General features: G+C 34.2%; 1 protein-coding gene across 1 annotated transcript in view; it reads left to right on the forward strand.

The window, feature by feature from the left end:
- Positions 1–20,429, forward strand: part of ALiX (programmed cell death 6-interacting protein-like protein AliX) — a 35,034-nt gene that overhangs the window by 7,519 nt on the left and 7,086 nt on the right. Inside the window, exons 8-14 of the mRNA XM_089250497.1 lie at positions 719–944; positions 1,785–1,908; positions 4,211–4,388; positions 10,100–10,321; positions 15,334–15,484; positions 15,660–15,808; positions 19,000–19,134. Of these exons, the coding sequence (XP_089106623.1) occupies positions 719–944; positions 1,785–1,908; positions 4,211–4,388; positions 10,100–10,321; positions 15,334–15,484; positions 15,660–15,808; positions 19,000–19,134 (1,185 nt within the window). The remainder of the gene's footprint in view (positions 1–718; positions 945–1,784; positions 1,909–4,210; positions 4,389–10,099; positions 10,322–15,333; positions 15,485–15,659; positions 15,809–18,999; positions 19,135–20,429) is intronic.

The following is a 20,429-nucleotide window of genomic DNA, read 5'->3' on the forward strand; positions in this document are numbered from 1 at the left end:
AAAAGAGAAATTTTACAGGATAGCTGTTTAAAGATTTTTTTTAATATGACTTTCAGTGGAGCTTGCTTGTTCCATAAAGTGAATTTGTCATTTCAATAAATAGCAGTATCCTATACCTATGCATGGTGTAAAAAAAATACTGTAAGTGTTATCCCCCAATATTGGCAAAAATAGACAGTGCCCTTTTTACCTCTACATCTCCTTTTACCTCTACTTTTACCTTTTACTCCCCTTTTTATCTCTCGGCATACAGATATTAAGAACTCATAAAAAATAATGTCATAGTTGATACTTGTACAGCAGTTGCTGAACAATGAATGGCTAGATTGCCTTGTATGTCTGATTATATTTTAATTCCAATTATAATTATTACAAATAGTACTAGACTTTAAAATTAATGCATACTTGATAATCCAGATCTTATGATTCCCCAACACAGGCTATCATAATTATAGAAATAGAAAATTTCTGAGATATTTTCATTTCAAGTTGGTTTTTAAGATTTAAAATATTCAATTGTCCCAGTTATATCAGATAATCAAAGTTTTGCTATATTTCAAGCTACATCTAAGACACGAGCTGTTTTTACGTCTTTATTTCAGATTAGATGTGAACTTGTATTTATTTTTAAAAAATATTATGTTTGATGAACTTTTGTGGTTTTAAGTGCAATTTTTAAATAATATGTGTGTATTCAATAATTCCTTACTTCTCTCAGCATGCTGTTGAGTTGATCAAATTGGCAGAAGTGAGAGGTGGAGCAACTGTGACTTGTTTTAAAGACTTTGTAAACAAGATTACATATGCATATGAGGAAGCAAAGAAAGATAACGACTTCATATATCATGCAAGAGTACCAGATATCAAAGCACTGCAACCAGTGGGTAAAGCATCTCTAGCGAAACCAACTCCTGTACCGGAAAGACTATGTCCTAACTCTACAGGTATTGTATTGCTAACTCTACAGGTTCATTCTGAAATTTTTCTCTGATTAAGTTTTGGAGTTTGTGTATGTTTATGGAATGCAAATAAATTTAGAGTTGAGACCAAATTATTCATTGATAATAGGCTTACTGCGTTAGTATTTGATGGTATAATAGTTCAGGTGACTTACAATTTCACTGTGTAAAGTGTATTGCCTGTTATCCAGTGAAAGGGCATTAGGTTCATTTGGGTTCACTGTTTTAATTTAGACATGAAAGATGTGTTTCGGAAATACTGAAAAAAGTCTCAATGTGTAATTCATGCAAAATTTCATGATTTTTAAAGTATTTTTTCTTCTTGCCTAACACGCAGAAATATAGGTCACTTTTAGTGTTTTGTGCATTAGCGCTAAAATTTCTATTACAAAAGAAAGTTGATGCAGTTTCCTCTAAGGCTGGGATTACTATAAAAGTTTTCTAAAAGTTCTTTTATAAAATTTGAGAAATTCACCCAATAAGATTATTGGTTGCATTTGCTCAATGTAATCCATGAGCTTTATTGGTTGGATTTTTCAAGTTTTATAAAAGGAATTTTATCAAACTTTTATAGTGTAATCCCGGTCTTACAATAAATGCAGAATCTTGTTTATCTTGTGCTTTGTAATAACGCATTATATTTACAATCCAGCATTTTATTTTTGATTTCAGTAATAAATAATAAATTGGTTTTTAATGGGTTTTTTTTTTTTATTTAGAAAAATTTTATAGTATTCATCATACACTTAGAGCTGTTTATGTATTTTTCTACTTCGTATGTTAAAATGTTTTTGCATAAACTGATTTGTGTACAAATTCTGTCAGATCTTTTTGCTGATCTATTGCCAATGCCTGTCCAACAAGCCATTCAAACTTATGAGACACGAAAACTTGAAATCATTAATGTGGAAAAAACTAAAATTCTCAGTCAAACTCAACTTTTGAATAGGTGAGTATTCTTTTCTTTCATTAATGTTGTGGCTCTTTGCTTACCTTTTTTTTCTGAAATGTTTAGTTTTTTCCTTTTCCATTAAACTGCTTTCGATTAACAACTAGTCTACATGTCATTTTGGAATTCAAATTCTAATATTTGCTACTAATTCAAACTATAAATATTAAAAATTGAACTTTTCTCTTAAAAAAACATGGGAAATTTTTTTTTGCAGAAATATTTATGTATATTCAAAAGTTCAATCAATTTATACTATCAGTTTTCATAAGTAGTTAAGTTTGTTTGATTAGCCTCTGTAAAACATGAAAGGTGGCGCTACCCTTATGTATATTTTAAGTTCATCAGTTTTTTTTTAATTGCTAGCTACTGTTGAAGGGTATTGCACCTAACTTTAGTTAGATTTAATAAGCTGTATTGGAGGATACACAATTGGTTTGATTAGATTAAGTATTGTTGCTTGTGAGAAATAGAGAATTTTACATAGTGATCAAACATTACTTTTTGAAAGTTGCTACTACTCAGTAAACCAAAGCCAAGTTTGATAAACATTGTGTTGAGTTTGCACTTTTGCTTCAACTAAAATTGGTTTGGTAACTCTTGAAATGTCCATATAAGAACTAGTGAGGATCAAGGTTTGTGGTAACTCTTGAAATGCTCATATAAGAACAAGTGAGGATCAAAATTCTGCAAATCTTGTTGATTTCAAGCAATGTATTCAGTATTATGGTGATGGTTGATAAAAATATGTGTGTGTGAAATGGGTGGAAATCTAATATTATTGAGTCTGAAAAAAATTTGGATGCCAGTCAAATTTACTAGAAGCTAAGCATAATTTTTTTTTTAGAACTTGGTGAACCCTTTCTATGTTGTAAGGCTGCGATGGGCAAACTTTACTTTTCAGTCTGTAGGCTAGATGGTTATGGTGATAGACCTGAGTTGTGCTCGGTTTGAAAAAAAAAAAAAGGCTAGATGATCGCTATGGTGGTTGAGGGGTCATAGTGACGGACTCGCATCGGGAGGACCCAGGTTCAAACCTCACAGTCGCCATAGTGGTGGCCAGCTGAAGTTGGTTTTCTGTGGTTCCCAACTTCAAGGCGCGAATGTGTGCCGATCTCCCCATTAAAAAATCTTGCCACAGAGAGCAACAGACTAAAAACACAAATGTAATTCAATCATAACACATCACTCACTACCCTTCTGAAATATAGATGGCAGCAGTGAAAAATCAAACACAACACTACATATGCACTCAGACTGTTAGGTACACACAGTTACACTTCCAGCTCAACTCACTAGGTAGTAAATCGCCCATAAATGGTGATAGACCTGAGTTGTGCTCGGTTTGAAAGAAAGAAAGGCTAGATATGCAATATTTCTAGTGCTCGTGGTCCTGAAACTGGTATATAAAGTCTTGCCATATGACCTGTATCATACTGGACATTCACAATTTTTTTCGCCTCAATGACTTTTTATAAAATGTCCCGTTTCTTTCCTTTTTTTCACGAGGCTCACTTGAATTTTTATTTTTTACTGAGAAATCAGAATTAGGATTATTTTCATGACTTATGAAAATGATTAAAATTATGACTTGATTGTAATTAATTATACTCATCCAAATATATTCATCTCGCATTGGTCCAACATATACTTTTTCTTTTCAGTGAATTACAGGCCTTGATTGCCCGCCATTGATGATTTGTCACCTACTTACCGATAATTAACAATTTTACCTGTATTTTGATAATTTCTTGTCTAACTAGCAACTTTACTTGCCTTTGACAATTTTACTTGTAATAATTTGAGGTATCCAATGGATGTGATTTCCCGTATTTTTATGATGGAAATAATGTCAGCCTAGGCATTTATCATGTTGTGTGTCGGATTTCCTTTCTGTGGACCGGATGAAACCCCTTGGTGGGCCAGAAGTTTTGCACTCCTGCGGTGTGGCAGTGATAGTCTAGCTTTTTCAGGAGTTGACCACAAAAAAATTGATTTGGGCCAATATAATTTATTACTAAGTTTGATAAAGGCAGAATTCTCTCAACTATTTTGAAAATTAAACACCCCTTAAATGAAATTTTTTTTATAACGCTGAAATATTGAAAATTTCTATACCATTATTTTATACTCTGTGGCAGGTCAGATAGAACCTTTAAGCGGGTCGCAGTTTGTCCATCATTGTTATAAGACATGGCTGACAGAACTTCTGAAATTCAGTGTGGTTTCTTTTATACAGATTTACACAACTTGTTAAGGGTCCATATTTAAATTAAATCATTTTGATTCAAAATATTTTCAGTGTTTTGGCATCACTGAATTTACCAGCTGCACTTGAGGACACGACTGGTGATTCAATTCCACAGTCTCTGAAAGACAAAGGTCAGCTTGTGCTAGAGAAGGGAGGTTGTGAATCTTTGACTAGACTGATAGAAGAGCTTCCGAATCTCTTGCAAAGAAATAAAGAGATACTCAATGAAGTGAGTGTTGAAATTTTACTGTCAAATTTTTTGTGAAATAGATTGAGAATTCAGTTTTTAATGTGTTCAATCATTATATCAATGTTGTCCGCTAATGAAATTCTCAATCTTCCTATTTCCCTTGACCCTTTAATAGCCTTTTTTTTCTCAACTTTTTCAAATTTTTTCAGAAACAGTCGCATAATGCTGATTTTCTTTATTCATTCCTTTAATTAATTATGATAAAAAATGTTTTTTAAATTGAGAATATTATATTTTTTAACAAATATATCTGCGCTGGAGGTAAAGGGCACCATTTCACTAAAGAGAAATTTTACAAGAGAGTTGCTTAAAGATTTTTTTTAATGTCTCTCTATGGAGCTTGATTGTTTTATAAAGTGAATATCTCTGTTACTTATTGAAATAAGACTGTGTTGTAACAAAAGTACTACAAATTAATGGTGTTACATAGCGCTTTTTACCTCCAGCATACAGATATGGTACCAGATGATAGCTTTTTAATATTTTTAAAAGATTAACAAAAGTGCATTGGCTGTTGATACATTTAGAAAGCATCAATAGCCATACTGTGAAATAGTATGCTGATGGAATAAGTTCAGTGGTACAATGGATCTTTCAATTCAACACAGATTTTTGTCGAACTAATGTCATGATGGTAGACTGTAAAATTGTTAGGACAATATACAAATACAACGCCACAACAGGCAAAATGCCCAACGATGTAGCTGAGAAAAAGATGCCCATAAAAATATGGATGTCACATATTTCAAAAATACAGCAACCCAATTAAAAATGCAATTAACAAAAATTTTAAACAATATATACACATGATAAAATATTATACAATGCCTGTAAAGAGTACGTATGGTTGTCTTATTCTAAGTATGGATAGCTTCTCGATTTACCCCAACATGTTTATCGTATTTCTTTTTAAACGTGCCAATTGTGTTACAATTTACTACCTCCGGGGGTAAGCTATTCCATTTATTAACAACCCTATTAGAGAAAAATTCTCTGCAACACCATAGCCTTGCATTGTCCCTCACCAATCGATACTGGTGTCCCCTTGTGAAAGCAGTCGATTGGCGGTGTACTAAAAGTTCATGGTCCATCCTATCCATCCCATTGAAAATTTTGAACATATCTCCTCGACACCTCCATTCATCCAATAAAAACATATTCAAAAAATGAAGTCTCTGTTCATAACTCAAGCCTCGTGTGCCAATAAGGACACGCATAGCTCTTCTCTGCACCCCTTCAACCAAGTCTATGTCCCTCTGTAGGTATGGTCTCCAAAACCTTACAGCATACGAGGACGAACATAGTCCAGGACGAACTAAGCCTCGAAAAAGCGGAAGAATGACTTTAGGAGAACGCGAAGAAACCTTTTTGAAAATGAGACCAAGCATTCTATTTGCTTTTTTGACCACCACTGAACAATGTTCAGAAAACCTAATCCGCTCGTCAATGATAATTCCCAAATCGGTGACCCTAGTTGCATCCGGGATAGTGACACCATTCAACAACATAAGAGAACCGTGGGTTGTTTGAACCAAAATGAGCGACCATGCACTTATCAATGCTAAACGTCATGCTCCATTCATTTGCCCATGCGGCAATCCTGTTTAAGTTGGTCTGGAGCAACTCGCTATTGCTTTGATTCCTGATTACCTCCATTAGCTTCATGTCATCTGCGAATTCGCTAGCATTCCCATCGATACCCTGATCGAGTTTATTGATAAAAAGTGAAAAAAGTATGGGGCCAAGGACACTTCCCTGAGGAACTCCACTTGTGACGTCTGTCCAACCAGAGAATTCCCCGTTCACCATAACTCGTTGCGATCTATCTTTTAACCACGATTCTATCCAATTCAGAAAGTTGCCCCTTATTCCAATCTCGTGTAAACGCTTCAAGAGTTTGCCATGTTGGACCCGATCGAATGCCTTCTGGAAGTCAAGGTTAACAATATCTACATTTTTGCCCTTACCCAAAGCCTTCGTCACGGGATCATAGAAGCAAAGGAGGTTAGTTACACATGACTTCCCCTTCCTGAACCCATGCTGATTATCCAACAATACATTATTCTCGTCTATCCACTTCACAAACTGCCTTTTGATGATAATTTTCAAAATCTTCGAGTATTTTTCATATGAGTATGAAAATTAGATTAATTCATTTGCCAGAACATTCCTATTTCATTATTCTCAACGATGGGGAATAAAGACTTATTGGCATAATACTACTTTGTTTTATGTATTGTGCTATATTGTATAACACTATTGCAGTTACACTCTGCAGGGTACACAAGGCATGTAAGTTGTAACCCTTAATCAGAATGTGCTCTAATCTTTATATATTCAATAAAAATATTGGTTTTTCAAGCAGAGGGTAAACTAATGTTAGCGATAACTCATTCAAATTCTTTTCATTGATGATACCAAATCATCGTAATTCATATCATCGTGTCAAAGACCACTTATAAATGAACCTCAATTTAATCACTTTTTTTTGTAAGCAGAGAGTATTTTTTATATCTACATGTCTCTCTGTATATGTTTTACACTTAAAAATATGGAAGGTAGATGGAAGCACCTGCAAGAAAATGAAACAGACAAACAAATTCTAATGTATACAGATTCATTAGAAATTCCTCAGAGGAATATGTATGAGATGCATGTACGGTTAATAAATTGTAGTAATATATGTTTTAATTTTGTTTTCATAACATGTGGTAATTTTTATTGCATACCAAAACCATTTTAAACATGTTTACTGGAAGGGAGAAAAACAGCATGAAGCTTTTGGATTATTTGATTTTTTTTTGTTACTTATCTATCACAGAGATGCCACTGTACTTTAATTTACCTGGGTCCCGGGACCCAGGGTATTCAAAAAATCTGGGTCCCTTTTAAGTGAAAGTGGGTCCCTCTGGAAAAAAATTATCTTGGAGAAAAAAAGTATGCCCCCCCCCCTTTTCCCTATAATTCACTGGTGTCTCATTAATTTTTTTTCCAGCATGCTCCAGGTCTTTCATCACCTGCTTATATCTCTTCGTTGAGACAGCAGCGGGCCATGTTCTGGGTAGAAGAAGGAGGTATCTCTGTGAATTAAATGATTCATTTCTAAAAACATGTTCTATCCAAAGTTCATTTACTTTCATTGTCTACTAGTAGAAAAAGCTTGCAAAGAAGCCCATTAATGAGAATTTAACATATGGAATGTGTAGCACATATAACAAATCTAAACCAAATATACAGTTGATCCCTCTTATAACACGTTCCCATTTAGAGAATTTTTCCACTTAGTACAACTGATTTCTATGTTCCCAACTTTAAGTAATTCTTATTAAGATTTCCCGTTTGAAGTGTTTTCCTGCTTACAACGTTTTTTTCTGACAGTTTTTATAAAAGCATTATAAGCAGGATCCACTGTAATTAAAAGTTACAGGCACACATTTATATATTTACTAGTAAATCAATGTATAAATCTTCTGATTGACTTTTCATTTCTTTAAAAAAATCTTAGCTCTTTCAATAATATCTTCTGATTTAAATTTAAAAAGCAAATGAGATTCTCTCTCTCTCTCTCTCTCAGATACTTATCTTCCAATTCTATCTATTCATATGAGCAAGGATTTCATACCAATCCGTGCGAAGCGATTTCCTGGTAGAATGCTTTTATTTTCCCTCCCTGTTGGTTCACCATTTCCTGTTGGTTGCCGCATATTTTCACACCTGAATATAGAAGCTATGTCAGATTTGTGTTGTGTGTTTGTGTGCCCAGCATTCAGTGTGTTTTGTGTTCAGTAGGTGGTGCCATACTTTTTCAAATGGGGCAAGCACACATTTTGGAACCCAGTGTAATGTAGAAGCAGCAGTTATAAAGAATGAATTCAGCGCCCCGTCTAGTCCTGAGCCCGAGGGGGGATACTAGACCCGCTCTGGCCAGATTTTGTGGGGACCAGTTTTTTCAAAGGAATAGCCAACTCAAAATTGGAAACCTTAGAAAATTGTATTTTTAGCCGATTACCACTATGCAATCGTGGGTTCCAAACCCGGATTTTCACCGAAGGCAAAATCGGGGGGGGGGGGGTATGGAGCGCCCCCCTCCCCGCCCCAAGAAAATGAAAAATATTTTTGTATAAAATTAAAATATTGGATAAAATAGTTTTTTATACTATGTTAATTTAAAATTCTTTTTGAGCGTTAATGATCCACAAGTGTTCTGTAGAACACTTGTGGTGACTGCCACATAGCAGCTAGATCAAAAAACTGAATATTCAAGGTAGAGGTTTTACAGATTCGTTTTTTTTAACAATCTCGGAAAATGTTGCCTACTTTCAATGGGCATTCTTAATCCTTAACGATTTTTCAAAAATGCGCATTCGCAATCTTGTAAGAACAAGGCAAATTTACGGCGTATAGAATGCTGTCTTTGAATGCCCGCAGATAGCCGCGAAAGTACAGTAATTTCCGATATGTAATCGGAGGAGAGAAAATCTGTAGGGAAGTAACAACTCTTTGAAAATTCTGTACACGGCCCCTCATTGGAAACTAAATATCTTCAACAACCCGTGTGTATATCAATACAATACAGTATACGAAATTAAAATCACTTTTTCAAGGTCGCACGCGATCATGATAACTGATAAGCGCGTGTCCCACGATTCTTGGTCGGCGACGCAGGGTAAGGTAATTAAAGTAAAAGATAATAAAGTCTTTGTTGGACATAAAACCGCAAAAACCACAGCCGGCGTGTGTTTGTTCCGAACAAGTACGGGATTCCCTTCACACCAGCTGTGGTTTTTGCGATTTATGTCCAACAAAGACTTTATTTTCTTTTACTTTAATTACCTTACCCTGCGTTGCCGACCAAGAATCATAGGACATGCGTTATAAGACTGAAAAGAAGGAAAAAAGGGAAAAACACACATTTTTTTCATCGCGGAACTGGGAAAGAGCACGTCCCGAAAGATGTCTGAACCAAATTTTATGCGTCCTTTCTTGAACTTTCGGGTATTTGACACAGTATATCGCGTCAATGCCATCTCTGTATCAGTATCTTTCCCCATAGGAAAATAATTTAATAATTTCTCGTCTAATCAAATATATTTTTCCCTTATTTGTTACTCTGAAATAACTAATAAAGGTGAAATATATTTGTATCTGTGTATAACAAAGCAGTTCTAACAAGCATCAGTTCTTGGAATTTCCAAATGATTTATCTCGAAGTTGTTTATTGAATTTAAATTTCTGTCCAATTTTATAAACTAGTCCTCTCATCTGAACAGATGTCATGTCATGTTATTTGAATATCATTTCCATTGACGAATCAATTTTTCAAGTTTATAAAAATGAGCATAACTGTATACAGTTGAACTTTGATAAGTGCTTTTAGATTTGACTCCAGTCGTTTTCAGTGAACGAATCATATTGTCTCATATAGTAAATAATCATGGTATATATAAATTTTAAATGTAAATAAATTTGGATTACAGTGAATTCAATGTAACAACTATGTAGTTGTATATTGTACTTCAACAATAACATCTTGTAAGAATTGCCAGAATTCTGTGAATCGAATGGTGGCGTTTGACTCATGTTATATCCTGCGTCGAAAATTTAGGCACTCTACTGACTTGGGACATTAACCATAATCTATGTATTTTGTTGAGTATAAATTATTTTTGTAATGTTTGTTTGTTTTTCAGTGCACACGCATGCTTAATGATGAAGAAGAATCAGACAGTAAAATGAAAGCCCAGTTCAAAACATCTTGGTCACGGACACCTTCATCAAAACTAAATGAGCCTCTGAAGTCCAGCATCCAAAAATACCACACTGTTATTGCCAACGCAATTAATGCTGATGAGATAGTCAGGCAAAAATTTGAACAGAACAAAGAAAAAATAATTCTGCTTTGCTTGCCAGAAGTGAGTTTGTTTTTTCACTGCCTTTTTCTGTGAAAGTAAAACTTAAAATATTATGCTTCTCTTTTTGTACTGATTTAAAACTACATGAAAATCAAATGTATTTGATTGAGAGTCTTCGTGAGCACATTCACTGTGGAAATAAAGTGAAATGGCCTCTTCATTCAAATTGGTAAAAAGTAAAGTTTAGTGATGGTAAAATGATGAACATGGTAACATATGACATGAAATGACTAATGACTGACTTTATTGTTCACAGATGCAAATTTATTTAGATTGCCTTATTTTCAAATGTATATCATATGACTTTCAAAGATGATATTCAATGTGGAGCATCTTTAGCTATTTGATTTTTTTTATAGAATTCTTAAATAGTTTTTTGGTGAATGGGGTTCATAAATTCAAGAAATTTTTCGCAATATCTTCTGTACCTTTGTTTAAGGCTTGTGGTAAGGAACAATGCAAAAACTTGACCACAGTTTAAATTGTCACGTCAAAAACCTCAAATATTGCTTTTCAATATAAAAATTCCCATTAGAAATACACACATTAATTGCATGTAATGTGTAAAGTGACTATATTATACAAAGAATAAATATTTAATATGATTTAAAATAATTTTCTACTATCTACAGAATTATTTTGCACAAAATATATATGATTTTTCTTATAAAATATACAATTTGAATAAAGCATAGCATAAACACTGGAATGACTTTGACATTCTCTGATTCAAGATGATTCTTTACCTTCCAAAATCTCTTCAACTGCTTATACACTGAAGAGCCAAAAAAACTGGTAAACCTGCCTAAAGCAGAAGTGCCGCAACACGACATGGCATGGACTCAACTAATGTCTAAAGTAGTGCTGGAGGTAATTGACACCATGAATCCGGCAGGGCTGTCCATAAATCCATAGGAGTAAGACGGGGTGGAGATCTCTTCTGCACAGCACGTTGCAAGGCATCCCAGATATGTTCAATAATGTTCATGTCTAGGGATTTTGGTGGCCAGCGGAAGTGTCTAAAGTCAGAAGAGTGTTCCTGGATCCACTTTGTAGCAATTGTGGACGTGTGGGGTGTCGCATTGTCCTGCTAAAATTATCCAAGTCCGTCGGAATGCACAATGGACATGAATGGGTGCAGATGATCAGACAGGATGCTTACGTACCTGTCACCTGTCAGAGTCGTACCTAGACGTATCAGGGGTCCCATATCACGCCAACTGCACACACCCCATACCATCACAGAGCCTCCACCAGCTTGAACAGTCCCCTGTTGACATGTAGGGTCCATGGATTCATGATGTTGTCTCCATACCCGTACACGTCCATCAGCTCGAAGCAAGTGGAACTGAGACTCGTCAGACCAGGCAACGTTTTTCCAGTCCTCAACAGTCCGATGTCGGTGTTCTCGAGCCCAGGCGAGGCGTAAAGCTTTGTGTCATGCAGTCATCAAGGGTACACGAGTGGGCCTTCGGCTCCGAAAGCCCATATCGATGATGTTTCGTTGAATGGTTCGCACGCTGACACTTGTTGATGGCCCAGCATTGAAATCTGCAGCAATTTGCGGAAGGGTTGCACGTCTGTCACGTTTAATGATTCTCGTCAGTCCCGTTCTTGCATGATCTTTTTTCGGCCGCAGCGATGTCGTAGATTTACTTTTTTACCGGATTCCCGATATATGGAAATAAAATTTTCTTTTCTTTATATGGAAATAACATTTTGGGTAGATCAGAAAGTTTAAAGTGTCAAAATAGACATTTTTTCTCAGTTATTATAATTCTGAATATAAAACCCTTTAGTCTACATAAAAGTAAGTGTTTTGTTATTTAACACATCTATCAGGTTAAAAAACTATGACAACATTGGCAATAAGTTTTTTACTTTTAATTCTGATTTAGTTTCTGAAGTTAAAAACCTAACTCTGATGCCCTATCATACATATTTCGAATAAGCAGCTCTATTCTGCTTACAAATTGCACACAGGTACTCAGTAGCTTAGATAAATAAGCCATAAAATTATATTTTATATGTTCTAGACTCTTATGTTGAAAAATTTGAAATTTGTGTTAATTATTGTAATAAATTAATTTTTAGAAATAAAACATATTGCATTGTGTTCAAAACATTATCAAAAAGCATTCATTTAGGTTTTTGATGGTTTTCAACAGTTTTTTACAGTTTAAACCTGTTTTTGATGCTTGTCATGTTAAAAACTTTTAAATGTGTTGAGTTCGGAACATTCAATATTTTATGCAGTTATTTTTTCTATCCTGGAAAGATGAATTTACTCTCATTTAACTTTTTGCAGTCCAAACGATTTTTTGCTGTACTTCGTTGGTACAGTTTGTACTTTATAGTGCTTCTCTCACAATCAGGAAGTATATGTATGCTAGCTTTTGTATTTATGAGTTCTGTTTAGCTTACAGAGTTCTGCTGAGAAGCTGAATTTATGGAAAGGCCTTTCTGTAATTATAAGGGGTGTTAATACTAATCTGATATAATAACCCTAAATAATAACCTGAGCCTGTTTATTGAGGGGGCAAATGGGGAACGTGCCAAGAGGAAAGAAAAGTATCTAGAAGCAGATTCCTTGATGATCAGAATACTGCTTCTGTAGATCTTTCTCCTACAGACAATTTTAGATTAGCTTGTCATTTTGCATTATGTGATGTATCGATATTGCAACTGACATCAAGAGTAAGTTGCTTATGAAACTAATTTAGAATTTTTTTTTAAATTGCAAAACAAATGAAGTTTTTCACGAAGCCCCCAGTGTTCCAGCAACATTATAATAGTGATTTTAATATTTTGTTACAGAATTTCAGCAATTTTTGCCAGTTAAAGAGGAATCAATAACCCTAGTAAAATTTTACAAAAGTTGCGTAATCTTGACATTAGAAAATGTTGAAGTCTCCTCTAAGAACTGTACTGGGTCAAGACATTGTTACAGAACTTTCAGTAGGCTACTTTCATTTGAAAGTGGCATGTCAAATTTACAATATGATGATCTCATTAGAGACTTTACAACACTGAAGGCAAGAAAGAAAGCCAATTTGATTGACTGTTTTGGCCCATACACACACAAATTTGATACTCCATGTTATTAACTAAATGCCTGACAGCAATTCATGTTTCCTATTAATTTGTAAAGTTTTATTAATGTAGTCTTGATAATTGTTTGCTAACGTTGATTCGCGAATAATATCTAAATGCTTTTTCATGGAAATATATGCGAGTTGGTACAAAATAGATCCTCATTGCATCATTATGTATTGTGTGTTTATATTTTCATCATGTTTATTTTCAAAGTACTAAATTATGAATTTGTTCTGCATATTTAGTTTCTTTATCTCGATGAATTTTCAAATACAAAACTGAATACCTTGATAAAAGTGTAAAGTAAGCAAATGCCACAGCTTGTAAAAACAATTGTTGCATAACGTCATGCCATTTTCACTTAAAAATTTGGAATACAGATGACAGCACCCGTAGAACAAGAACATTCATAACCTCAAAGAATGTTATATATAAGGAGCCTTCGAAATTTGTTTGCCCAGGGCCTGAACTTATGATGAACGAGCCCCAGGCATTACGACTATGAAGTGTCACTTTTTTCTGATGTCATTTCCACCTCGACATAGGACCACAAATGGTCAAATCAAACTTAATACAAGCTCTGTTGCTTATTTTAGCCATTGCCTCTGTTGGGCGGGGGGGAATAGGATGGTGCTGGGGAAAACTTTAGTATACACATATTTGTACATTTTCTCATTGACGAGCGACTTAAGTTTTCTGAACATTGTTCAGCGGTTGTCAAAAAATCGAATAGAATGCTTGGTCTCATTTTCAAAAAGGTCTCTTCGCGTTCTCCTAAAGTCATTCTTCCGCTTTTTCGAGGCTTAGTTCGTCCTGGACTGGAGTATGCTGTAAGGTTTTGGAGACCATACCTACAGAAGGACATAGACTTGGTTGAAGGGGTGCAGAGAAGAGCTACGCGTGTCCTTATTGGCACACAGGGCTTGAGTTATGAAGAAAGACTTCATTTTTTGAATATGTTTACATTGGATGAACGCAGGTGTCGAGGAGATATGATCGAAGTGTTCAAAATTTTCAATGGGATGGATAGGATGGACCATGAACTTTTAGTACACCGCCAATCGACTGCTTTTACAAGGGGACACCAGTATCGATTGGTGAGGGACAATGCAAGGTTATGGTGTCGCAGGGAATTTTTCTCCAATAGGGTTGTTAATGGATGGAATAGCTTGCCCCCGGAGGTAGTAAATTGTAACACAATTGACACGTTTAAGAAGAAATACGATAGACATGTTGGGGTGGATCGAGAAGCTATCCATTCTTAGAATAAGACAACCATAAGTATTCCTTATGGGCATTGTATAATATTTTATCATGTGTATATATTGTTTGTAATTTGTGTTAATTGCATTTTTAATTGGGTTGCTGTATTTTTGAAACATGTGACAACCATATTTTTATGGGCATCTTTTTATCAGCCACCTCGTTGGGCATTTTGCCTGTTGTGGCGTTGTATTTGTATTTGTATTTGTATTTGTATATAACAAAAATAATAATAAAAATAATTGTTGCAGAATGACAGAACAGACTTCAATATAAGAAAAATTGTAATTTGGGGTATATAAAACAAAATGCCCAAATCATTGAACTTATCTGTTGGGGAACTGAAAAACTAATTCAAGGAAACAGATATTTTCTGGATATCATTCTGAGGTGAACTCAGAAAGACAAGTCATCTGGTCTCTGCCAGGATTTGAACCCAGCCCCTCTTGCAAACTAGGAAAGCATGCTACCATCTACACCACTGGAGACACAACCCTGACTTTCTTTCGGAGTTCACTTCCACTTAATATCCAGAAAATGTATTTTCTAGATATATTATGCTAAGAAAAAGCACTCTCTCTGAAAAACTAATTATTTGTGCTAAATACTTTATGTGAAAATTGATTTTGGTCTTGTATTCTTGATTTTTACAGGATGAACTGTTGTCTCGCATACCTAAAGGCAGTCCTGTTGCAGTTTGTTCTTCTACAGAGGAACTGAGAAAACTCATGAATCAGGTGAAAGAGTTGTTGTATGAGAGGACATCCTTGAAAGATGAACTGGATAGTAAAACAGTAGATATGAGTAAGTAAATCCCCTAAAAAGTATAGTTGACATAGTGTTTTGTGTTTCCCTGCACAAAGCAGTTTATCAATGTAAAAAATGAATGTTAACGAAAAATATTTTGTTTCATGTGTATTGGAAACCTTTGCATGAAATTTTGTACTTTAATTATTTTTCTCTTCTCGTTCTAATGCAGAAAGCAAGTTCCTGAGTGCCCTTGCTCAAGATGGATGTATCAATGAGAGTTCAATATCTGTATCTACCCTTGAGGAACTTTATGGATCTGTGCAAAGAAGTATTCAAGATAATCTTGAGAAACAGGATCACCTTGTTGCTGAAATACAGGTATTGCTAAAAGGAAAAATAAAAAAAGTAATAATAAAAACACTGAGTCCAAATGTGTGATAAATGAGGGTTATGTTACTAATCTATATTTTGAGCACTCATGATGAAATATTTTTTTACATGTTTAACCCTTTTAGTACCACATTATAAAAAAATGAAATTATCGTAAACAATTCTTGGTTGACCATTTTAGTTCTAATTAAAGCTGAGAAACAAAATAATTTCATTAAAAAAATTATTTAGTATACAATGAACTAATTAGCCTGGTACATGTAAATTTTATCAGCACTATAAGCTTATGATAAAAAAAAACCAAATTCAAATGTTTTAATAGTACATAACAATGAATATTTATTTCACCACAAAGAAAGCTGTAATTTGTTTTATACATTAATTAGGGAACATTTTGTGAAAGTGTTACACAAAAGTGTAATGCAGTAAACAAATTTTACGGGGAGGGGTATCTAATTGAATTTTAATAATTAAGATGTTTAAAAAATTAAGTCCCACAGTTTTGCTGTCATCTGGTAATTGTAAAGTAGTTTTAAAGCCAAAAGTTATACTTCAAAATACCAACACCCAACAATGTACATAAGGAATATATCATGTGAGATATTCTTCAAAATTCTACTCTATTTTCATTGCTTTAAAAATTCTAATCAAAGGAAAATTTAAAAACTTACCCCTCTCGCATCATGTATAAATTAAACTGGGCAAGACAAGAACAGAACTTTTATTGTATTTTAAAAACAGCACTAATTCATTCTTTCCTTTTTACTTGTAACTCACGCACATATATAAGTGGCAGATGATGCTCTTTTCTTCTTTACTTCTTTTTTATATAATGTATACTCTTTTCTGCACTATACTTACAAAAAAAAAATATATAATAAACATACTCTCCTACATTAGTACAACTGTCTCTCCCCCCCCCCCCCCCCGTTGTTGGGAAACAGTTGGAGTCGCAACAGCTGTAAAGATTTGATTTTGAATTGCATTTACAAATATTTTTGATCACTTGCAAACTTGTTTTTGGTCTTGGAAAAATCTCTTTATTGAAGCTATTGATACCTCCAGAACTGTAGAGATTACAAAACTGTCCTGACACTGAAATAAATAAGGATCATCAAGAAGTTTCACATGCTTTAACACGTCTGATTTTGGCTTACCCTAGACAGGGGTGGCAGGTTTTTGACAGTTTAAACCGTCCCATCAAAAACCTCTGTTGGAAGCTGTCAAAAAACTCAAATATTGCTTTTCAATATAAAAAGTTTCATTGGAAATATGCATTAATTGTGCATGTAATGTTTAAAGTGGCTATGTTATACAAAGAATAAATACTTAATATGATTACAGAATAATTTTCTATTTTATACTCTGCAGAATTATTGTGGATAATATATATGATTTTTTTAAATGAAATATACAATTTGAATAAAGCTTAGAATAAACGCTGAAGGGAAACTATGGAATGATTTGATATTTTTCAATTCAAGATGATTCGTGACCTTTCACAATGTCTTCAACTGCTTATATATGTGTATAGATATAAATATCTGCCATACTCTTTTTATAACATGGATAGGTGTTTAAAAAGTTCTTCTAAATGGTGTACATTTATGTAACGCTAATTTCTGTTATTAAATTATCTAGATAATCTCTGATACTTAAAATGATACCTTTATTGTGCATAACATTAGAATATATCTAGCAATCGTAATACTAAATTGTCGGACTAAAATGTCCTTTGATTTGGCAGTCCTGATTGCATATGATGCTGAAGAAACTCCTTTAACTTATTCTTAGTGAAAAGTAAGAATGACTAATTTTGACTATGATTTGGTTTTATTCTACCATTCAAAATGCAATGGTTTTCCAATTAAAGCTGTATCTAAACATGCAAAACACGTATTAAGTTCTGACAACTCTGCTTTAATTGAAAATACTCTTTAATACTCTTAATTTCTAAAGCCTGAGTTAAGGAATTTTTAGATGAAAATAAATGAGTTTAATTAGTGTATTAACAGATATAGAATAAAATTTTGGACAAATCAAAAAATTTAAAATATCAAAATAGGTATTTTTTCTCAGTAATTATATAATTCAAAATATAAAACACTTTAATCTACATAAAAGTGTTTTGTGTAACATATCTATCAGGTTAGAAAAACTATTTTGCAAAATTGACAATGAAATTAGTTAGTAACTATTTTAATACTGGGCTGGTTTCCGAGGTCAAAAATCTACCCCTGATCACTATAACACATATTTGGAAAAAATAGCTCTATTTTGCTGCTTAAAATGAACACAGGTAATGAGTAGTTTAGATAAATAAACCATAAAATTATATTTCATATGTTCTAGACTCTTTTTATGTTGAAAAATTAAAAATTATAATTAATATTTTCTTTAAATTATTGTGTGTGATAAATTAATGTTTAAAAATAAAACGTAATATGCAAAAAAATAAGTTCTTCATCATGTTATATAGCTATTGTGTTCAAAACATTATCCAAAAGATAGATTTTGTGATGGTTTAAACCAGTTTTTGATGCTTGTCATGTCAAAAACCCAACCCTGCCCCTCGACAAAACAAGCATTAGAAGGCGTCTGATGTAACTCTGGTCAAAAAATTATTGGAGAGTCAACATAGTTCCCCCTTCAGATAATGGAAGCCCTGAGCAAGTATTAGTTACCCATATGCCAATTAGGCTCAGAGTGGGATATTGTTTTACGATGACAATTACACCCCCCCCCCCCAGTTCCTTTGTGTATAATCTGTATTATATGCAAGGGCAAGCTGGGGCAAATTAAGAGAGTGGCATCTCTCTCAGACCACTAAACGCTGGTACTCAATTCAGGGTTCTGGCTTGTTTTGTCCTACCAGCAGGATTTGCAGCATCCTGTTTTTACATTAAATCCTGTATAGCTCCGGGTACTGACTTCTGAATCTTGTGCTAGCATAGTAACCCATAATCCAGATTTTTAATGTTGAGATTTTAATTTTAAAGATGTGTAACATCTTTTTGTGTTCCTGTTGATCTGTAGAAGCAGAAAGGGGGAAAAAGGGAGTTGGTGAGCAGAATGTTATTCTAAATATCAAAACACTTTTTTAAAGTACAGATCATTTTAATTTAGAACAAAGCCATTTCAGATCATTTCCCAACTGATTTTTTTTTCATTCATTATAGAGAGCTAATACAGAATTCTGCAAAGAAAAAGATCAGAAAAAGAGTGCTGCAGATCGAGAGACAGTTCTGAAAGATCTTGCTGCTGCTTACGATGTCTTTGTAGAGCTTTCTGGTAATCTTGAGGAAGGAACAAAGGTGAGATCTTTGGTACAAAATAAAATTGTCTGTGGAATATTTTAATTTAGTAGTTATTTATGTGAATATATTGATGGCCCGATTCAAAAAAAGCAACTCCGGAAATTGTATTTTTGAGTATGCATGCTATGAGAATGGCCTCGACGTATTCCAAAACAGTAGAAACTCCCAACTTTGCTTATATGCACGCTTCCTACTGTAATAAAATCTGAGTTGATTCTCATTCAGTTCCATACAAAGGTAATATTTAAAATGCAGATATCTTAAAACATAGAATTTTTAGTAGTTATATTTTTAAATTGGGTCATCGATATTTAAAGAAATGTTTTATGAATATCAAAAAGAAGAGTGTTGGAGAGAGCGATAAGGAATAGTAAAAAGGAAGTGTGTTGAATCTAGGTTGGCAGATGACATTATCTCTGACCCAAAATCATTTTTTCGATACATCAATAATGGATAATGGATGTAAGGGGACAGTTGGCTCCCTCTCGATAGAAGTCTTTAGGTTAGAGAGCAAGGTAGGCATGTGTAGTGCTTTCAATGACTTTCTCGCGTCATTGGAGATAATGATATTCGATACACGAGTGTTGCATAGGGTAATAAAACTCTCAATGATATTCAAGTAGAAGATGTGAAGGTCCTAAATCTTCTAAGAAATGTATGTGCAAGCAAAGCACCAGGACCAGATGATATCTATCCCAGGGTCCTCAGGGAATGTGCTAATCAATTGTTGGGGCCAGCCGCACAGATATACAGGAGTAGTGTTGCTGAGGGTATCGTCCCAAGGGATTAGAAACTTGCTAATGCTGTTCCGATATTTAAGAAGGGTAGTAGAGAAGTGGTGTCCAATTATCGTCCAGTGAGTTTGACGAGCTCCATCTCGAAAGATTTTGGAAATTATCATCATAAGGCAGTTTGTGAAGTGGATAGACGAGAATAATGTATTGTCGGATAATCAGGATGGGCTCAGGAAGGGGAAGTCATGTGTAACTAACCTCCTTTGCTTCTATGATCACGTGACTAAGGCTTTGGGTAAGGGCAAAAATGTAGATGTTGTTTACCTTGATTTCCAGAAGGCATTTGATCAGGTCCAACATGGTAAACTCTTGAAGCGTTTACACGAGATTGGGATTGGGTGCAACTTGCTGAATTGGATAGAATCGTGGTTAAGAGATAGGTCGCAACGAGTTATGGTGAACGGGGAATTCTCTGGTTGGACAGGCATCACAAGTGGAGTTCCTCAAGGAAGTGTCCTTGGCCCCATACTTTTTTCACTTTTTATCAATAAACTCGAT

This window comes from Pholcus phalangioides, unplaced genomic scaffold (genome assembly GCF_987345545.1).
Source record: "Pholcus phalangioides strain wild (caught in Gottingen) unplaced genomic scaffold, Ppha-v1.0 ptg000024l_1, whole genome shotgun sequence".
Taxonomy (NCBI): Eukaryota; Metazoa; Arthropoda; class Arachnida; order Araneae; family Pholcidae; genus Pholcus; species Pholcus phalangioides.